General features: G+C 28.5%; 2 protein-coding genes across 2 annotated transcripts; both read left to right on the forward strand.

Annotated features, from left to right (window-relative positions):
* Positions 1 to 87: 87 nt before the first annotated feature.
* Phum_PHUM417620 (asparagine synthetase, putative) lies at positions 88 to 4,489 on the forward strand (the record flags this gene model as incomplete). The annotated part of the gene is made up of 12 exons (XM_002428997.1): positions 88 to 127; positions 214 to 230; positions 268 to 465; positions 2,189 to 2,313; positions 2,466 to 2,629; positions 2,706 to 2,819; positions 3,087 to 3,441; positions 3,517 to 3,622; positions 3,730 to 3,844; positions 3,866 to 3,900; positions 3,986 to 4,227; positions 4,315 to 4,489. The coding sequence occupies 12 exons, from the start codon at positions 88 to 90 to the stop codon at positions 4,487 to 4,489; spliced, it is 1,686 nt and encodes a 561-aa protein (XP_002429042.1).
* A 514-nt stretch (positions 4,490 to 5,003) lies between these two features.
* On the forward strand, positions 5,004 to 6,536 carry Phum_PHUM417630 (isocitrate dehydrogenase NAD, subunit alphaputative; the record flags this gene model as incomplete). Its single annotated transcript, XM_002428998.1, has 6 exons — positions 5,004 to 5,030; positions 5,125 to 5,256; positions 5,371 to 5,543; positions 5,626 to 5,889; positions 5,973 to 6,222; positions 6,303 to 6,536. The coding sequence occupies 6 exons, from the start codon at positions 5,004 to 5,006 to the stop codon at positions 6,534 to 6,536; spliced, it is 1,080 nt and encodes a 359-aa protein (XP_002429043.1).
* Positions 6,537 to 19,538: the final 13,002 nt, after the last annotated feature.

The following is a 19,538-nucleotide window of genomic DNA, read 5'->3' on the forward strand; positions in this document are numbered from 1 at the left end:
TTATCCTCAGGGTTTGGGTTAATAATAATAAAGTTATCATTGAATAAATAACTTCAGGCCACCACAGGAGTGAAGTCATTACTCAATATGTGTGGAATTTTTTGCACTATTATTCATAATAAAAACAGTTTTTTAAATGATATTGCTAAAAAGGGAAAATTGAACGAAACGAATGCCGATGTAATATTTGTCAAATACATATTTTATTATAAGTTATATTATATGCCTTAGTAATTTGCATGAAATTGAAATTTTTATTTAATTAAGTTTGCAGAATTTTACAATGCCTTTAAAAACAGGGGTCCTAATCATTATGATGAATTATTTATTGAATTATCAAAGCATACAATAATTCAATTTGCTGGTAGCGTTCTTTGGACCCAAGGTTCTACCCTTGTACCTCAACCACTTCAATATGAAGAAAATATTTTGCTATGGAATGGTGATATTTTTTTAAATTCAATAGTAAGTAATTTTATATATTTCACCTGATTAGTTTTTTTATAGTTTATTCGTAAGATTTGGTTTGAAAGATTTTACAGTATCATTTTATATTTTTAAAATGGGTTACAATTTTCATCAATGTATTTTGTGCTTCGAGTCAAAATTTAATACCTTTCACACATTCATATTCATTAGGTGAATTTCATTATCAAAAAAAAACTTAAATAACTTGTGATGGTACATTAAAACATGATATTATTTTATTTTCTTGATTTTCTAAATAAATTTCTAATTCGACCATAACCTGAAACAAAAATATCGACTTTAAACAATTTCAAGTTTAAAAAAATGTCGGTTATTCTATTTGAAGATGTAAAAACTTTGAATAGTGATAAATCATTTAAACTGAAATTGCCTTTTATATATTGATTAAATTATTATATATACTGATTCACCTTTGGAAAAATTTTATCAACATGCATGATAAATTCAAGTTCTACATTAGTATCAGATTCGACTGGACAAAATGTGTTTGTCACTAATGAACAAGCTTCATCACCGTTTGGTATAGGGTAGCTAATTGTCAAACCCATTGTTGTCGCATTGCATTTAAGAGAAATTTGTTCTTGTTCCTCTGAAAAAATTATTTCATTTTATATTTTACTATTGAGAAACATGCAAATCCATGTCCATTTGAAAAATTTTCATTTTTTTTTTTTTTTGTTTTCAAAATAATTTTAAATGAAAGATAAATCTGTCGAATAATTTTTTCATAAAAATATTGAGATAAAAAATTTAACGTGTGACTCAGCGATATCGCTCATCGACTTAATATATTAAATCAATCAAAATTATTTTTTATTGATTTTATATAATATTTATAATATAGTTGCATCATTTGGAGCTAAATATTTAAATTTTGTCCCTTTATGTTGAAATAATAAAAACAAAGTGTTTTTTTCGCGTTTACTTTTGCTCCTCACGAAAGTCAAAAAGTGTTATTAAGATTGATGTATTTTATTTTGTGTTTACCATAAAGTTTCTTGTTTTTTTTTTTTTAAAAAGTGAATTTTTGAAAGTTTTTTTCGCCTCATTTCAAATACATGTACTATTTATATACATTTAACTGCTGTTAAACACGCTAAATTTCGTTCACTCTCTGTTTATTTTTAGTTTTACCAAAAAAAAAAAAAAAAAAAAAATTTTTGAAGTTTGTTGCCGCCATTATTTTGTACAATAAGAATAAAGAGATAATTACCATCCACGTGAAATCTCACGGTTGTCTTAACATCTTTTCCGCTTATCAATTGACAGGGTAGCTGAGTGCAAATCCCCGTACCTGTTTCCACTATCACAGTTTGATTAAAATTCGGAGCTTTTGTACCTTAAAAAAAAAAAAAATTATTTTGTTTTCACAACGAATATTTTTTTTTTTAATTTTCTTATATCATTATTATCGACTTACAATTTTTTACTGGCGTGATTGTTTCGGAAAAAACCAAAACGCTCAAACCCATAAGAAAAATAAATATTTTAATTATTGATGATTTCATTTCACTTGACATTTTTTTTTTATCTTTTTTAACCATTTTTCTTTATTAGTTGTAATATTTATAGAAAATCATTTCCTTATCTTTGAATTTTTTTTTTTTTCAAGTCAGGTGATGTTAATGTCAGATTATTAATGCATAAAAATTTTATATTAATAAATAATACTAAAAATTGGAATACTTTTTGTTTTTAGGGTAATGATGAAAATGATTCCATGAAAGTTTATAAAAATTTACTAGAAGCTAGTAGAAATGAAGAAAGCATCGTTCAAATTTTTTCATCGATTAAAGGACCTTTTAGTTTTATTTATTATGAAAAGTAAGAAAATTTATGAATTACGTTTTTGGAAAAAAGGTGCATAAACCTTTTTTTATGAAACTGAAAAAAAAAAAATGGTGGTTGTACAAAAAATATATAAACATTAGTTGGCAAAAAAATTTTAGTCTTAATATTTACATAATATTTGTCAGGAATAAGAAAAAACTTTATTTTGGAAGAGATATTATTGGACGTCACAGTTTGTTGATTGGTTTTTCCCAAAGAAGTATTACCATTACATCCGTTGGTAATAGAAAAGTTGAAGGATTGTTTGAAGTACCCGCTGTTGGAATATTCGAATACGATTTAGAAAAAGGTTAAAATTTTTTATTCCCGTATTCCCGTTAAAATTTGACGTATATATATTTTAACTGTAAAATTTTTAGATGGAGAAATGCAATTAACAATACATCCATGGTCACACATTTCTTCCAACATGTTAGATCTTCATCTCCTATTACCTAAAACAACAGCGGAAAAACTTCAAGTTGGGGAAATTATTCAAAGTAATTTGTTTTCACCACGAAGGTATTTTTTATTTTTTTATTTTAACTTTTCAAAACAAAAGAAACCGTTATCGTACCTGATTATGTGTTACATTTAAAGGTCTTCGGAAATCCCATTGACAAATGAGCTCGAAATGTGGACGGTTAGAGAACAAGATTCTTCGCTGGGAAACCTTTTGCATAAAATTACATTAAGCGATAATAAATCAAGAGTAAAACAAACAATGGCGTACCTAATTGAAAAACCTTCCATTCAAATATTGGTAGAAGATTTGTTACACACTCTAAAGGTTGCATCCTATTTTTTTAGAATTCTAAATGACAACTTTTACTCCTTAAAGTTTTATTTTACTTATTCGTCCATTAATAATTTTCAGGAATCCGTTCGGATTAGAATCGAAAAAATGCCGAAAATGTGTAAAAATTGTTTGGAAAAGGCTATCGAATTGTCCAACGATGAAGTGAATTGCACTCATTCAAAATTAGCAATTTTATTTTCTGGCGGACTTGATTCCGCCATTTTGGCTTCTCTTGCTCACGGCTTTCTTCCCCTGGGAGAACCGATTGATCTTTTAAATGTTGCTTTCGAAAGTAACTCAAAAGCAGGAGAAAACAATAGCGAGTAAGTGAGATTTTCTTTGAATTTAAGTAACGGTTTAAAAGTTGTCGTGTTAATATTTTTATTTTTTTTAAAAAGTGTGCCGTCAAATGATATATTTAATGTTCCTGATCGAATGACCGGATTGAGTACCTACAAAGAATTAAAAACAATGCATTATTCTAGACAATGGAATTTTGTTCAGGTACACACACACGTTCAAAATATAAAGTAATTTTTTTTTGTCACCACATCTTTGTTTAAATTTTTAAAATTAATGCATGATTATAATGCATTTAATAATAATTACAGATTAATGTAACTCGAGAGGAATTAAAAAAAAAAAGAGAAGAAATCATCACTCATTTGATTTATCCACTCAACACTGTTTTAGACGAAAGTTTAGGTTGTGCTTTATGGTTTGCTAGTCGTGGACAAGGTTTATTAGACGATTTGAACGAAAATTACGTTTCACCTGCTAGGGTAGGATTTTTTATTTCCTGATTGCCAAAAAGAAACTTCTTATATAATTTAAAAGAACGCCTTTTTACTATTATTAATATCATAGATCATTTTTTCAGGAATAGGAGCCGATGAACAGTTGGGGGGATACATGAGACATAGAAATACGTTAAAACGCGACGGTTGGAGTGCTTTAGATAAAGAATTGCAATTTGAATTAAGAAGAATTTCACAAAGGAATTTAGGAAGAGATGATAGAATAGTTTCAGATCACGGTCGTCAGTTAAGAATGCCATATTTAGATGAAGATGTTATTAATTTTTTGGAATTTTTACCACCGTGGAACAAGTAATAAAATATAAATAATTTATAATAAATTTAAAAGTATTGAAGCAAAAAAAAAAAAAAAAAAATTACTTATTGCAATTAATTTAGGTGTTATCCTGTTGATTCAATGCCACCTGGGTTAGGAGATAAATTATTACTTCGACTTGTAGCTTGGGATTTAGGTTTTAGAGATGCTGCCAATTTTCCTAAAAGAGCTTTTCAGTTTGGATCTCGAATTGCTATTAGTAGAGAAAAAGCTTGCCAAGTTTCATTGAGGCTTTAAAAAAAATTAGTTTTTTTTTCAATATTTATAAATGTTCATAAATATACTTTGTAAAAAAAAATAAACTTTATTTCTAATTTTCCTGATATATTGCTGTAATTAGAATTTTTAAAACTACTACATAGTTAAATATTGAATCATAAATACATAAGATTTAATACTTATAAATTTCTGTTAAAGTCCCTGATTTGTATTTTAAAATGGTGTAAAATTCATTTTTTTTAGTTATTTTATTTGGGGAGCTAACGTTAATCAATAAAAAACGTTGTTAATATAAATAAAAATGTTTATTTAGTTTTATTTTAACTGAGCTTTTAATTAATTTAAAAATAAAATACTAGTTTTAATTTTTGTAATTTGATATTAAAATTAAATTTTTAACCGTAAATATATACATCTAATCTAATTGCCTGAGATTTTATTAACGTACGTTATTTGATTAGGAGGCTGTGATTTTTTTGCATGAAAAAAACATGCACGAGGACATTTTTAAAGGGCGGTGAATTTAGTAGACATGGCAGGCCGTTTTACTAGTAAATTTGTAAGTGTTTCTTTTCATTTAATTTTTTCGCATACAAATTAATGTTTAAACTTAATATGACGATATCTTATCAGAAACCCTTAATTCTTTTTAGTGCTCTTCCACTTTTAAAAATTATGCTTGCCGAAATTACAGTTCGGGCAAGCAAAAATGTACCTTAATACCAGGGGATGGTATTGGTCCGGAAATTTCTAGTGCTGTTCAAAAAGTTTTCGATGCCGCCCAGGTACAGTATATTTCTTTATTGTACTATTTAAATTAAGCTGTAATTAAATAGAATCCCTTTAATTAATCAATAACGTTATAAGGTCATTCAATAATTAATGAAATATACAATTAGGTTCCTATCGAGTGGGATACTGTTGATGTAACTCCTGTCAGGGGTCCTGATGGAAAGTTTGGTATTCCTCAAGCAGCTATTGATTCGATAAATAAAAATAAAATAGGACTCAAAGGACCGCTGATGACACCTGTAGGAAAAGGGCATAGATCTCTTAATCTTGCTTTAAGAAAGTAATAAGATATAATTAACATTGAAATATTATGAAAATATTTGTTTTTCATTAAAAACTAACAAGTTTATTCAATTTATTAGGGAATTTAATTTATATGCCAATGTAAGACCTTGTAGATCACTTGAAGGATACAAAACAATGTATGATGATGTTAATGTTGTTACCATAAGAGAAAACACAGAGGGAGAATATTCTGGTATAGAACATGAAATTGTAGATGGTGTCGTACAAAGTATAAAACTTATAACGGAAGAGGCATCAAGAAGAGTAGCAGAGTTTGCTTTTATTTATGCCAAAGAAAATAAAAGGAAAAAAGTTACAGCAGTTCACAAAGCCAATATAATGTATGTAAATCTTAACCTTTCTAATATGTGATCTGTGATTCTTACATCTGTTCCTTAAACGATTGGAAAATGTATTATTACAGGAGAATGTCGGATGGATTATTTTTGAGGTGCTGCAGAGAATCTGCTGCTAAAAATCCAGAAGTAAAATTTGAAGAAAAATATTTAGATACTGTTTGTTTAAATATGGTACAAGATCCTTCTCAGTATGATGTTCTGGTTATGCCAAATTTATACGGTGACATTTTATCTGATATGTGTGCTGGTTTGGTCGGAGGATTGGGACTTACTCCCAGTGGAAATATCGGATTAAATGGAGCATTATTCGAATCTGTAAATATCATGCTTTAGGTTTAGTGTATAGACTTACAAGATTAATATTATTATTAATTAAAAAAAAATATTTATTTCAGGTACACGGAACTGCTCCTGATATAGCAGGACTTGACAAAGCAAATCCAACAGCTCTTTTACTCTCAGCCGTTATGATGCTTCGTCACATGTCTTTAAATGATCACGCAGATAAAATAGAAAGAGCTTGTTTGAACGTGATCAAAGAAGGAAAATATAGAACGGGAGATTTAGGTGGAAGTTCGAAATGTTCAGAATTTACCGACGAAATATGTAAAAAAATAACTCAAGGTTGATATTAATTAGGGAGTACTTTTAAAGTGCACTATTTTAAAAAAAGCAACAAACAACAACAACAACAACAACAACTGTTTTTATTTCATTTGGTCATTTTTATTTGTTGTTAAAACTTAATTAATGCCTAGGAAATTCAGCTCTAGTCAAATTTTTAAAAAAATTTAAATCTAGTTAGGTTGCTTTAAAAAAAAATTAGTTTTTTGTTACCCTGTCGAATTTAAAATGTGTATAAATTATGTTTTATTTTATTTTATTTAGAGTTATTATTATTATTATTATTATTATTATTATTATTATTAATCAAAGGTAACGCAAACAACAACATTATAAATTTTTTATAAAATAAAAAGGATAAAACGTGCAGGAATTATTTTAATTTGAATTAATTAAAATTTTTTGTTACGAACAGTGTAAACATAAAACATAATTTTTTTTTTTTTTTTTGTATTTATGTTGATTAAAATGTTTTGAATTTGACGTGTGATAATGTTTATATAATGGAATTTTTTTAACGGTTTTGATAAAATGATTTATTTATTTATATATTTCATAAACCATTCTTATTTATTCTTTCTCTTTTACTATTATTATTATTATTATTAATATTTATGCGTTACCGTATTTTAAATTTAGGTCTCTAAATTCAGTATTTTAATAACAAAAATATTCAAGTGAAAGTTTTTTTCCTTTCTTTTCCTATTATTATTATTTTTATTATTTTATAAAATAAAAATTGATTTTGTCATTTATTTTGACAATTCATTTTTTTAAAAAATATTATTATTATTATTATTATTATTATTAAGAGTTGTTGTTATTGATATGCATGTAACATAACATGGATAAATAATATGTATTTTAGTTTTTAAAAAAATTTACTTATCATTATACTAGTGTTGTGTTTCTCATTGGCTATCAATTATTTTATCAAAAAAAAAGTATTAATTGTAACAGTGCATTTTTTTAGTATTAAATTTAGTTAATTAACCGAAATTATACTAATTTTTTTTTGTTCAAAAACAAAACAAAACTTGCCTTAAAATATTTTATTATTAATAAGAAACCGTTTATAAAATAATTACTTATTATTATTATTATCAATATGTTGTTTTTTTTTTTTTAAGTTCTTGTAAGTACTGAACAAAATGTGGAAAATCAGGTACGAAACGATGATAAAAAACTATTTAAAATCTTATGGGAATTTATTTTTGTTTGCAAAAGCGAAAGGGGGAGGGGAAGAGGAAGGGGAAAAGGGGGGAAATTGGGGGTCCTATTAAATTAACATCTCAAAAATTGATTAAAAAAAAAAAATCAGAGTAATATCGATGAGTAAAATTTCATGGGTTTTTTTTTTTAATAACTAATTTGCATGAATGAAAAAAAAATTTTTTTGCAAAGGTTATCAGTGTTGTTGTTATTGTTTTTTAAATGCCACACGTTTAATGTTTTTATGTTTTTATGTTTTATGTTTTCTTACTAATTTTCAATTTAAAAACGCACAAACATAAAAATTAAATGTACTGCCCTGTTGCGTTCAATTAAAAACATAAAACGACACAAATATTTTAAATCCGTAAAAAAATTTTAATTAATATTAATAATAATGATAATATATTTTCAAGTATCGAAACAGGTATTTAATTATTATTATTATTATTATTATTATTATTATTATTATACGAAATTTTTACGTTTTGTTTTAAATAGTGATAAGAAGTCAAAAAAAGTATTGATAACACGTTCGTAATCGATTTAATGATTTTTTTCAAATTCGTCTTATAAATTTAATTAAACTTTACCACGTGGGGTGGGGGGAGGGGGGAAACGGATGTGGTAAAACAATTTTGTGTGAAATTCATTTCCGGTTTTGTGTAAAATTTATATATAAAATTCGAAATGTTTAATCAATTTTTGTAACACGAGATTTGTTATTATTTGAAAAAAAAGACGTTTTGTTATCAATTCTTATCACTCGTATTTTTTAAATTCGATGATTTAAATTAGTATAATAATAATGTAATGCGATACTCGAAAAACGCCCCCCAAAAAAAACGAATTGTTTGTTTTTTTTATTAATAATTTATAATCGCACAATGGGGGGCAATACGATCATCGTAAAAAAATTTTTAAATATGTGCTAAGGTCACACACACGCACTCTCGATTCTTTTGTTCTTTTATGTTTTTTTATGTTTATGTTTATGTTTATCCAGTAAAACATTTTTTGTAAAGAAAACAAAACGAAAAAAAAAATTTTTTTGATATAAACTGGAAATTTTTCCAGAAGGAAAAAAAGAAAGATGTTTACGTTATCGAAAAGGTTTTCATCATCGAACATTTTGTCGTTTGTTCATTTTTGTTCGTTCTGGAATTTTCTCCAGGGATTTCTTACATCATTCGAATCCTTATCAGTTTTACGTTAAAAAAAACAAAAAAAAAAAATTCCAGAAAAAAATTTTATCAAAATAAATCTCTCTCTCACTCACTCACTCGCACTCGCACTGGAAAAAAAGAAATAATAATAATAATAATAATAGGTTTTTTTTTTTTTTTTATTTAACGCGAATGGCAATGAGTTTTATTCATGCGCATGCGCACAATAGGGGGGGGGCCCCCAGGTCTCGAGAAGAATCTTACGTGTTCTCTCTTTGGAACTTCAGTTTATAACATGTTTGAATTGTGAGTCGACCATTTTGTGTTTGTCGTTCGATAACGCGATAGTATTTAATGTTTTAAAACAAAAAAAAATTTTTTATTTCGTCAGTGTTTGTTGTGTTTCAAGGTATAAGAGAGAGTGAGAGAGAGAGAGAGATAGAAAAAGGATATTTTACAAATTCGTCGACGCTTTTTGTTTACACGCACTCGCACACGCACGCACTTACAAACGGTTGTTATATACCAAAAAAAAACATACAAAAGTGAAATGAAGGCCATTTTATAAAATTTTTTTTTTTATGTAAACATTAACCAAAAAAAAGGTAAAAAAAAAAAAAAATTATTAAAAAAGTTACTCGCATGTTTAACGTAGTAAAAAAAATTTCCAGGTTTGAATTTTTTAATATTTTTTTTTTTCGTTTGTTTTTGTTTGTTTTTAATGTGATTTTTTATAAATAAAATATGACGAATCGCGTATTAAGTTATGGAAATTCCCATTAATAATAACTTAAATTTCCGATATTATTATTATTATTATTATTATTATTATTAATAATTTCCAGCGGAAAATAAATTTTTTTTTTTTTTTTTTCGTTTTGTTTGTTGAGAAGAAGAATTGCTCAAGGATACTACTATACCGAACCTGGCCAACTTGTTTTATTGGTCAATTCATTCTTTATTATTATTATTAACAATAATAATTCGAAAATCGTTTGTTTAATTATTATTATTATTATTAAAAATCTCTTCCGATACGAATTGTGTTTCGATTATTGATAATGGTTGTGTTTGTTTTAATATAATACAAAATATTTCGGTTATTTATAAAAGTTAGAAAGAAAGGATTGTGAAATGTGGATGGTATGAGTCAGTAAATGTCGAGGTAAATGATAATAAAGCCAACAACAACAACCAACCAACCAAACAAACAAACAAACCAAGTATACAAAAGAACCTGGAAATTTGATTATGATTACTCGATTATTTTTTTAAACGATGGATTCGTTTGTTACTTACGTACGTTCGTTCGTTTGTTTTGTTTTGTTTCGTTTTGTTTTTCGTTTGTACGGTTGTTACGTGCGAAAATGCGTCGTCGTCGTCGTAATTGCGAAATATATAAAACAGTTTGACGCATCGGTAAATAATGCGTGAGACGCGTAGCTGGAGAGGAAAAAAAAATTTTTTTTTTTTTTTGTCATTGCGATTTGTAGGTGAACGACGTTTTTTATTATTATTATTATTATCATTATTATTTTACGACGACGTTTTCGTCATTTGCAAATCGACTCGAAAATAAAATAAAAAAAAAAAAAAAAGAAATCACCTTTGACCTCTTTTTTTTTTTTTTTCTCTAACATACGAGAATCGTCGTTAAAAAAAATTCTTCGACTTTGCCATCATCATCATTATCATTATTATCATTATTGTTTTGTTTTTATATTACCGCGAGTTGAGTACGTTTAAACATGGATAAATAATAATAATAATAATAATAATAATAATAATAATAATAATAATCGTTTTGCATTGATAACGTCGTCGGAGTATAATTTGTTTTCTAATCTCGAAATGAGATTTTTTTTTTTTTAAAGTTTCTCTCAGTTTGTTTGTTCGTTTGTTTGTTTGTTTGTTTGTTTTGGTCGTTGAACGTTTGTCAACATATAAAAGAAAACATTTCGACGGTTATAGAAAAAAAAAAAAAAATTCTAGAATGTTTTCGTTTTCGTTTTCATTTGTCTCTCTCTCTCTCTCTCTCTCTCTCTCTCTCTCTCTCTCTCTCTCTCTCTCTCTCTCTCTCTCTCTCTCTCTCTCTCTCTCTCTCTCTCTCTCTCTTTCCTATTCACACCTTTTCACCTTTCGGGAAATTATTATTATTATTATTATTGTTATTACGTTTCCTTTGTGTCGTAAAAATTCTCTTACGTGATGAATTGTGTTGGTGATTTATCACGTTCGAATATTTTACCAATGTGTGTGTGTGTGTGTGTGTGTGTGTGCGTGTCAGTTCGTGTCTTTTGTGTCGTTGTCGTCGTCGTCGTCGACGTCTTCGAATAAATTGACAATGGCGACGATAAATTGTTTGAATGAGAGTTACGTATACGTACGTTGCCATGATGATTCGATGAATCGTGCGTAAGCTTTTTTCTACTCTTTTCTTTTCTTTTCTTTTCATTCTTTTTGTTTGTTTCCTTTTGTTTTGTTTTTCTTGCGAACGGCAAAGCAAAAAAAAAGGAAAGAAAAGAAAAGAAAAGGGAAAAAAAACGACGACGACGTTTGTTGAACACATTGAAAACAAATGCAAAATTTCACATGTTTAATTTAAATAACGTTTCGTGCATCGGACTTTCGGAGAACAATCGCGTTTTATTATTATCATCATCATCATTATTATTATTATTATTAATAATTTTTTTTCATTTTCCATAGAAAATCGCATGAATAACCGATATTAAATTTCGTGCACTGGTTATTGCTTATTACGAATAAGCAACTCAATATTTTTATTATTTTTTTTTTTTGTTTGTCGCATGTAAAATATTAATAATAATAATAATAATAATAATAATGATTACAATGATAATAATAATAATGAGAAAGAAAATGTTAACAACATCGATTTATTTTTTTTTTGAATTTTAAAACGTTCGGTTTCGAATCCGCACGTAATGTTTGTTTCGATGGCAAACCTACAAAACATTGTTCGTTATTCGGACGTCACGCAAACAAATTCGCAATCGATTATTGTTATTATTATTATTATCGAAGGCACGAACGTTGTCGAACACAAAAAAAAACAAATCCAACTGATATCGAAACAACAAAACGAGAAACCACGTGAAAGATGGAGGAGGAAAAAAAAAAAAAACAAAACAAAAAGAAACAAACGAGGATGAATGAATAATAAAGAAGAAGAAGAAGAAGAAACGAACCTGAGTGAGAGTAACAACAACAACAACAACAACAACAACCAAAAACTTCGGGCGTAAATTTAATAATGAATTTTTTTTTTTTTTTTTAAGTACCTGAAATTTCCGGTGGAAATTTATGTATTTGAATGAATGATTTCCGACCGAAGTTGTTGTTGTTGTTGTTGTCGTCATTATCTTGAATCTTTATGCAACGAAATGAAATCGATTTTGTCATCATAAAAACGGTTGAAAAATAATAATAATAATAATAATAATAATAATAATAATAATAGGGATTGATTTGAATGAAAAACCGTCACGTCAATCATCATCATCATCATCGTGGCACGAAATTTTTTTTTTTATTTTAAACTCTCGTTTTATCACGAGTTATCACTTTTTGGTTTTTAAAAATCCAAAAGATTTCTTCGTGACGATGACGACGATGATGATGATGAAAGTATTTGAACGTGTGCGTACACGTGCGAAAACGCGTGCGTTTTTCTTTCCTTGTCGGGCTGGATTTAAAACCGCCATAAAAGAATAAAAATTCCACGAACATGAATGAACTCTTGTCATTTTCCACAAACTTTTTTTTTTTAATGTCGTGAAAGTACAAAATATTACGGGTAATTATAATTTTGAAAGAATAAAAGAGCAGTTGGCGGTTGTTGTTCAGAAGAAAAGACAAACGGCTGAACATGGGGACCGTCACGGGGTTTTTATTTACCGCATGAAATAAGATATTGTTTTATTATTAAGAGAAGAAGGAGGATTGAAAAAAAAAAAAAAACGTTTTTAAAATAACCATATTGCCCCCCTTAAGAATTCGAAACGGGAAGGAGGGGCAGGAAGGGGGAAACTTCATAAGGTTTTCCTTATCTGGAATAAAAAAAAAAGTTGGTAAATTCACGAATGATGATAATAATAATAACCGGATGCATCTGTCTCTCTCTTTCTCTCCTGACGAACACACATCATCTGGTTTTTTTTGACATCCGTTTCGGTTTTCAAGAGGCGTGAGGGTTACCATCCTAATTGGTTTTTTTTTTTTTTGCATTATCAAAAGCTTAAAACTGTTTTAAAGAGAGAGAGGGGGAGAGGGGGAGGGAAGGGGAGAAACCGTAAAAATCCAACCGTTAAATAATAATAATAATCTTTTTCGAAAAGGAAAACGTCGCACGTGTACGGCCATGTTGTTTAAATGCGCGTAACAAACGGCGTGACAATAATTTTTTTTTTGTTTTGCCGAAACTTTTATGCGTTTTTCACCATTTTAGGAAGAGTAGCAGACGACGTGTTAGCATCTTAACATCCGCCGGTATTTAAAAAAAATCTATTCATTCGATCGGACGAGATGAGAATCGTTGAAAGTGAATAAAAAAAGATGCAATCTCGCGTGATTCCCCCCATGAGGAAAATGACGAATCGATTTGATGATAAATCGATAATATCGAACGAGGAATCGATTTTTCGAAACTCGGAGATTTTAAATTTTCCCTTATCCGTTGAAAAAGTCAACGAACTCAAAGAAAAATAAATTAACACAAATGGGAAATAATTTTTTAAAAATTACCACGATTAGTAGCCGTCTGGTAAAAAGAACGACGATTTATTTATACAAAAAAAAAAAAAAAACGTGGCAGAAGACGACGACGACTAAAAATAAAATTCAACTCATTTACGTAAAAAAAAAAAAAAAATAATAATAACAGTAATGACTTACGTAATAAAAATAATAAGTTAAAAAAATTTTTTTTGTGACCCTCGTGAGTAATAATAATAATAATAATAATAATAATGGCGGAAGAATTAGATCAGTGATTGTGGTATTATTAGTCATTTGTAACAATCATATCGATCGATCGGAAACGATAACTTTCGATAATAAAACGGAAATAAAAAAATTTTTGTTTTCCATCAAAACGTATATCGAGTATCGTTCGTTCGATTACAATTTTTTTTTGTTTTACAGAAACCGACACTTTTCGTTACGTAATAATAAATTTTTTTTTGTAAATTTGTAATATGTACGAATTATAGCCTTACGTCATTACAGTTAACAACATTCGTTTGTTTGTTTGTTGTTTGTTTGTTTGTTTTATAAAAATTTAATGCCGAACAATGAAATCGATTGGTAAAAAAAAAGGGGGGGGGGAAGAAAAAACTACTAATTTCCTCTCTTTTTTTACTCGTTTATAAAAATCACGTGATTCGGAATTTCATATGATATGCCAAATATATGTAAAAATGATAATAATGATAATAATAATAATAAATTTCCGTGTGTGTGAAAAAATAATTTTTTGGAAAAATTCCATAAAAAAAAAATTTTTTTTTTTATTTTGACCGCGTGGTAAAAACGCGTTTTTTTTTTTTTTTTTTTGGTTTTGACAAATGCAAGAATAACGGTACGCAACATTTCGCATTTACTAAAAAAACGCTAATAATAATTGCCATGAGAAAAAAAAAGAGTTTAATTTACTGTTAAATTAATAACAACAAACAACAACCAACAACCACAACCAGAAAGAGGAAAAGAAAATTTTTACGTTTTCGAGACGTGAAAGGCGACAGACGAGACGACTCGGGAAAAAGTCAATAAAAAATCGTGGAAACAATCAATCGAATTAATAAAAGGCGGTGTGTGAGGGGAAGACTCCAGTGACTCCAGTGATAACTTTGATAAGAACGGGGAAAATTTTTTCGTTGGAGAAAAAAAAAAAGAAAACAATTCCGACGACGGCTATATATTTTTCCCGAATATTTTTTTTCCAGACAGAAAAATCGATTTGTCCAAAAAAAAAAAAAAAAAAAACAGTTAAACTGGAGACAAAAGGGAAAATTTAAACGTCTGGAAAAATATCTGGAATAAATAAAAAAAAAATTCATTCGCTGGAAAATGTTTTTGTGTGCGTGTAAAAATGAATAGTTAAACGACCGAAAAGAAACTTTGGGAAACTAACATTAATTTTCCATCTCTCTCTCTCACACACACACGCATTAAATTTTCATCTTTCTCTTTCTTAATGTCATTTTTATTTTAACTCGTAACCGTTATGTGTATGTGTATATGCGCACGCGCACGCACGCACACGAAATTACTGGAAAAAAATTTCATAAGAGAAAGTTATTATTATACGTGCGTGCGTAGAAAATTCGAATTCACGCGCGCGTTAAAATTCAAACGTCTCTCCTTATAATGAAAAAATTTTTTTTTTGTTTGTCGATTTCGACGACATTTTATTTTTTTTTTCGTGGGGAGGGGAAAGGGGGGAAAACCCTCGATCGTTCGTACGCCACGAAGGAATGTTTTCATTCCTTTTCGACGCCGTCAAATTTATTATTATTATTATTAAATCGTGAATTTTTTGATGGTCGCCAATCGTTATCATTCTTATCATTCGTCGTGAAACGTTCGAGTTTGTTCGTTTGTTTCATTTATTACGCGACACACCTTTTCGAACGGTTTTTCATTAATAAATTTGACCTTAACATATTACGTTTTTTCCATTTTGTTTTGTTTTGTTTGTCATTTTCCTTCTGTTTGTTACAAACGCGTATGTCGAAATTATTATCGAAAGGGAAATGATTGAGTAAAAAAAAAAAAAAAATTATTTTTATACGTGAAAAGGTGTTAATTATTAACAAAAAATACGTAATGTTTACAAATGATTTGTTGTATTATTATTATTATTATGATCATGAAAGGTCACGAAAGGTAAAAAAATGTGTTTGTTAAAATTTTTGACCTCCACAACAGCCAGCCCACAACAACCGTCAACTTTCTATTTTGAATGAAAAATTCTTTTATTAATAATTTTATATTTGATTCACGTATTGTCTCTCTCTCTCTCTCTCTCTCTCTCTCTCTCTCTCTCTCTCTTTCTCTCTTTTCTCTCTCTCTCTTACACATATTGTCGATAGGATGAGTTTGAAAAGGAAAATAATGTTGTGAATGTTGTTGTTCTTGTAGGAAATGTGGATACACGTAAAGGACCGAACGTTTTGTTTTTTTTCCCGGGGGAGGGAGGGGGTGAACCGAGGGTTTATCATTATAAAAATTTGTGTTTTTACAGTCGTAGCAACATATGAAAAATTGAAACAAATTGAAATTTGCAATATTAAGAAAGAAAATGTTTTCGTAGTAGTATAATTAATGACCTACTTTCAACGACTGCCAAAAACGTTACGCTCTTAAAATGATAGAAATTTAAAAAAACATTTTCGCGGTTCGAATTTTTTTATCATAACGAACGGATTTGATAGATGGAAAGAAAAAAATGAAAAATTCGACACGAAGAAATCCGTTCGTTTATAAATAAAAAAAAAAACATGCAAATCGAGAATATTCCGTTCGTAACGTCACGTTATATATTTTGCATAAAAAAAATATGTAAAATGATATTTTTGTGTTTGTTTGTTTGTTTGGCGTTCAGGGATTTTAGAGATATTTTTAATGACGATCACGAATTAGAAGAAAAAAGAGAAAGAAAAAGAAAAAGAAAAGAATGGAAAATCAAAGTTTTGTCATTTTTCTCCCCACATCTCGGTTTTCCGTTTTTTTTTTTTTTTTTAAACGTATAAAAAGAATCGAATTCGGTTAGTGTCGTATTATGTTCAAGGATACCTTTTTTTTTCAATAAAAGAAATTAGTCGATGCACAAAACAAACAAACAAACGAACAAACAAATAAATAAGTTTCGAACGACGACGTGTCAGCAGTCAAACGCAAAAAAAAAATTAATTAAAAATAAAAAAAGAAACGTCATTTGTTGTTGTTGTTGTTTTTAAAAGGCGCGCGAAAACAAAATGGCCGACACACGCGGATTTAATAATGAAAATTGTTGTTGTTGTTGTTGTTGTTGTTAGGTACGTAATAAAAATATGGTTGACGTAATGAAACAGGTCATTACAGGTCATTATCGGGTTTTACGTGGAAAAAAAAAAAAAAAAATGACGTCGGGGATATCGTCGCGGATTTTTGTGGGGCCTCATCGTTTACGTCATCGATATAACAATCGCGTTCGTTTTTTGTAATTTTTTATAATCCTTTTAATAAATATTAGGGATTCAGGGAAGAACGAACGGAAACGTCACAAATTCCGTTCGAAAACAGAAAAATAATAATAATAATAATGATTACGTGATGGTTTAAATGTTTTAAAGAAAATGTTTTTCACTTACCTTTCTGTAGATTCTTCCATCATTCCCATAAAAGTCTGCAACATTTTCTTTCTCTCTCTCTCTCTTTCTGTCTCTGTCTGTTTCTGGATCTTTCTTTGTATCTGTTTGTATCCCATTCTCAGTCATTGTCAACCTGGACAATAATAGTAGAAATTATTATCGCTCGCTCATTTTCAAAAGAAAAAAAAACATAACGAGTTTCTCATATATAAACAAACAATAACAAACGGAAAACAAAGAAACAAACAAACAAAAACAAAAACATTGCGAAAATTTTTTATTTCGAATTTAAAAAAAAAAAAAAAAATTTAATAAACTTTTTTATTTATTTATTTATTCGTGTGTTAAGTAATTTAATAATGAGTAAAAGTATAACGTGATAACCGTTATCAATTTATGTATTTATTTATTTTTTTTTATATTTCCATAGTTTTCAAAACCGGGAGGCGATAATAATAATAATAATGATAATAATAATGTAATGCACCTGTTTTAATATGCGGCATAAAAAAAAATATTCGGGGTGAGAAATGAAAAAAAATTTTTTTTACTTTACGTAATTCATTATTATTATCATTATTATTATTATTATTATTATTATTATTATTATTATTATGAATTTTATTGTTTTTTCGCGTTTCGAAAAATCAGTATATGGCATTTCGTGCGCGGAAAAAAGAAAGAAAATATTCATATCTTAACGTAATAATAATAATAATAATCGAATTCCATAATAATTAAGTAGTCTTAATAGAAAATGACGTAATACGCGCACACACACGCACAATTCTGTCGAAATAGGTTTTTGACGCTCGGCGATTTCAATACTATGACGGAGTAATAATAATAATAATGATAATAATAATGACTACCGCATAACACACCATACACACACACACACGACCGCGCGAGTGTTTTTTCCACGGAAGTGGAAGGATTATTTTTATCATTATTATTATTATTATTATTATTATTATTATTATTATTATTATTATTATTATTACTTAAATCATTATTCGGTTAAAATTATAATTTATCTAATTACACGATTGTCGCGTTTTTAAGAAGAAAAAAAATTAAATTCGTGGATGTAAGAAGGAAAAGGAGATCAAAAAAAGGAAATAAAATTGTTATTTTTACCCGCGTTTTTTCGTTTTTTTTTCCTCCGAGATTTTTTTTTTTTTTTTAATTTGGCGACAGATTAGTAGTAGTCGCCTCGCGTTTTTGTCGCCACGTTATAAAAAAAAATATTTTTCCGTATTTGACATTGCAAATAATGATTAATTTACCTTGATAGAGACGAGTATGAAGGTCAGTACTACGTGTGAGTGTGTGTCGATCGCGGTTTTATCATTTCTTGGCTATCTATTTGTCTTTTCGAGTATAGTGATTGATAATATGCGTATGTGATGATGATAATGATAATGATGATGATGATGATGATGATTAGGTAAATTTTCGTGACGAGAAATAAGTAAAAAGTAGAGCGTCGTAAGACGAAGAATAAAAAAAAATGGAAAAGGAGAAATTTTGTTTTGCTGTCGTGCTGGCGTGTGTGTGTGTGTGTGTGTGTGTGCGTGCGCGCGTGCATGCATGTCATTTAGAAAAAATTGTCGACCCGAATAAGAAAGTAAAAAGTTACTGCCCTTTTTTTTTTGACTCGAGGTTAAAAAAAAAAATTAAAACTAGATTATGTATATAACAAGTTGTGCGTTTTTTTTTTTTGTCTAAAACCACGAACCCGACGGACGCGGTTAACGTCGAAATCGATGGCCGAGAAAAAAAAAAAAAAAAAAATTAACAAAAGAAATTTTTTTAAATCTGATCATTCTGATTTGATTTTGATCTACTGCCACCACTTTTACTACAACCACGTCGATGACGGTTAAAGATATAAAAATTATTTTGGTTCGACTCTTACAAAACTTTTACTTGTTTATTGTCAAAAGTTAATTACTTGAAATATTTTTTTTTTCGACCGTTTAATTGCTCGTTTGTTTCTTTTAAGTTTGTTTTTTTTGCAAAATTTCTTCTGCGGTTGTTTTTACCCTTTCCGGATATGACGTCATCCGTAGAAAAGAAAATTTTCTTTTGTTGTTCCGGAAGTCGTCAATTTTTTTTCGGCCTGGGTAGAAGAAGAACAAACGCGACGCGACTTTTTTTTTTTTTTAAATAAATTCGGATTTACGTCACGCGTAAAACACCCCACGGGAATGAGGGGAGGGTACCAGTACCCGTACTAGTACCCGGG

Source organism: Pediculus humanus, genomic scaffold (assembly GCF_000006295.1).
Source record: "Pediculus humanus corporis 1103172108185 genomic scaffold, whole genome shotgun sequence".
NCBI classification, from domain to species: Eukaryota; Metazoa; Arthropoda; class Insecta; order Psocodea; family Pediculidae; genus Pediculus; species Pediculus humanus.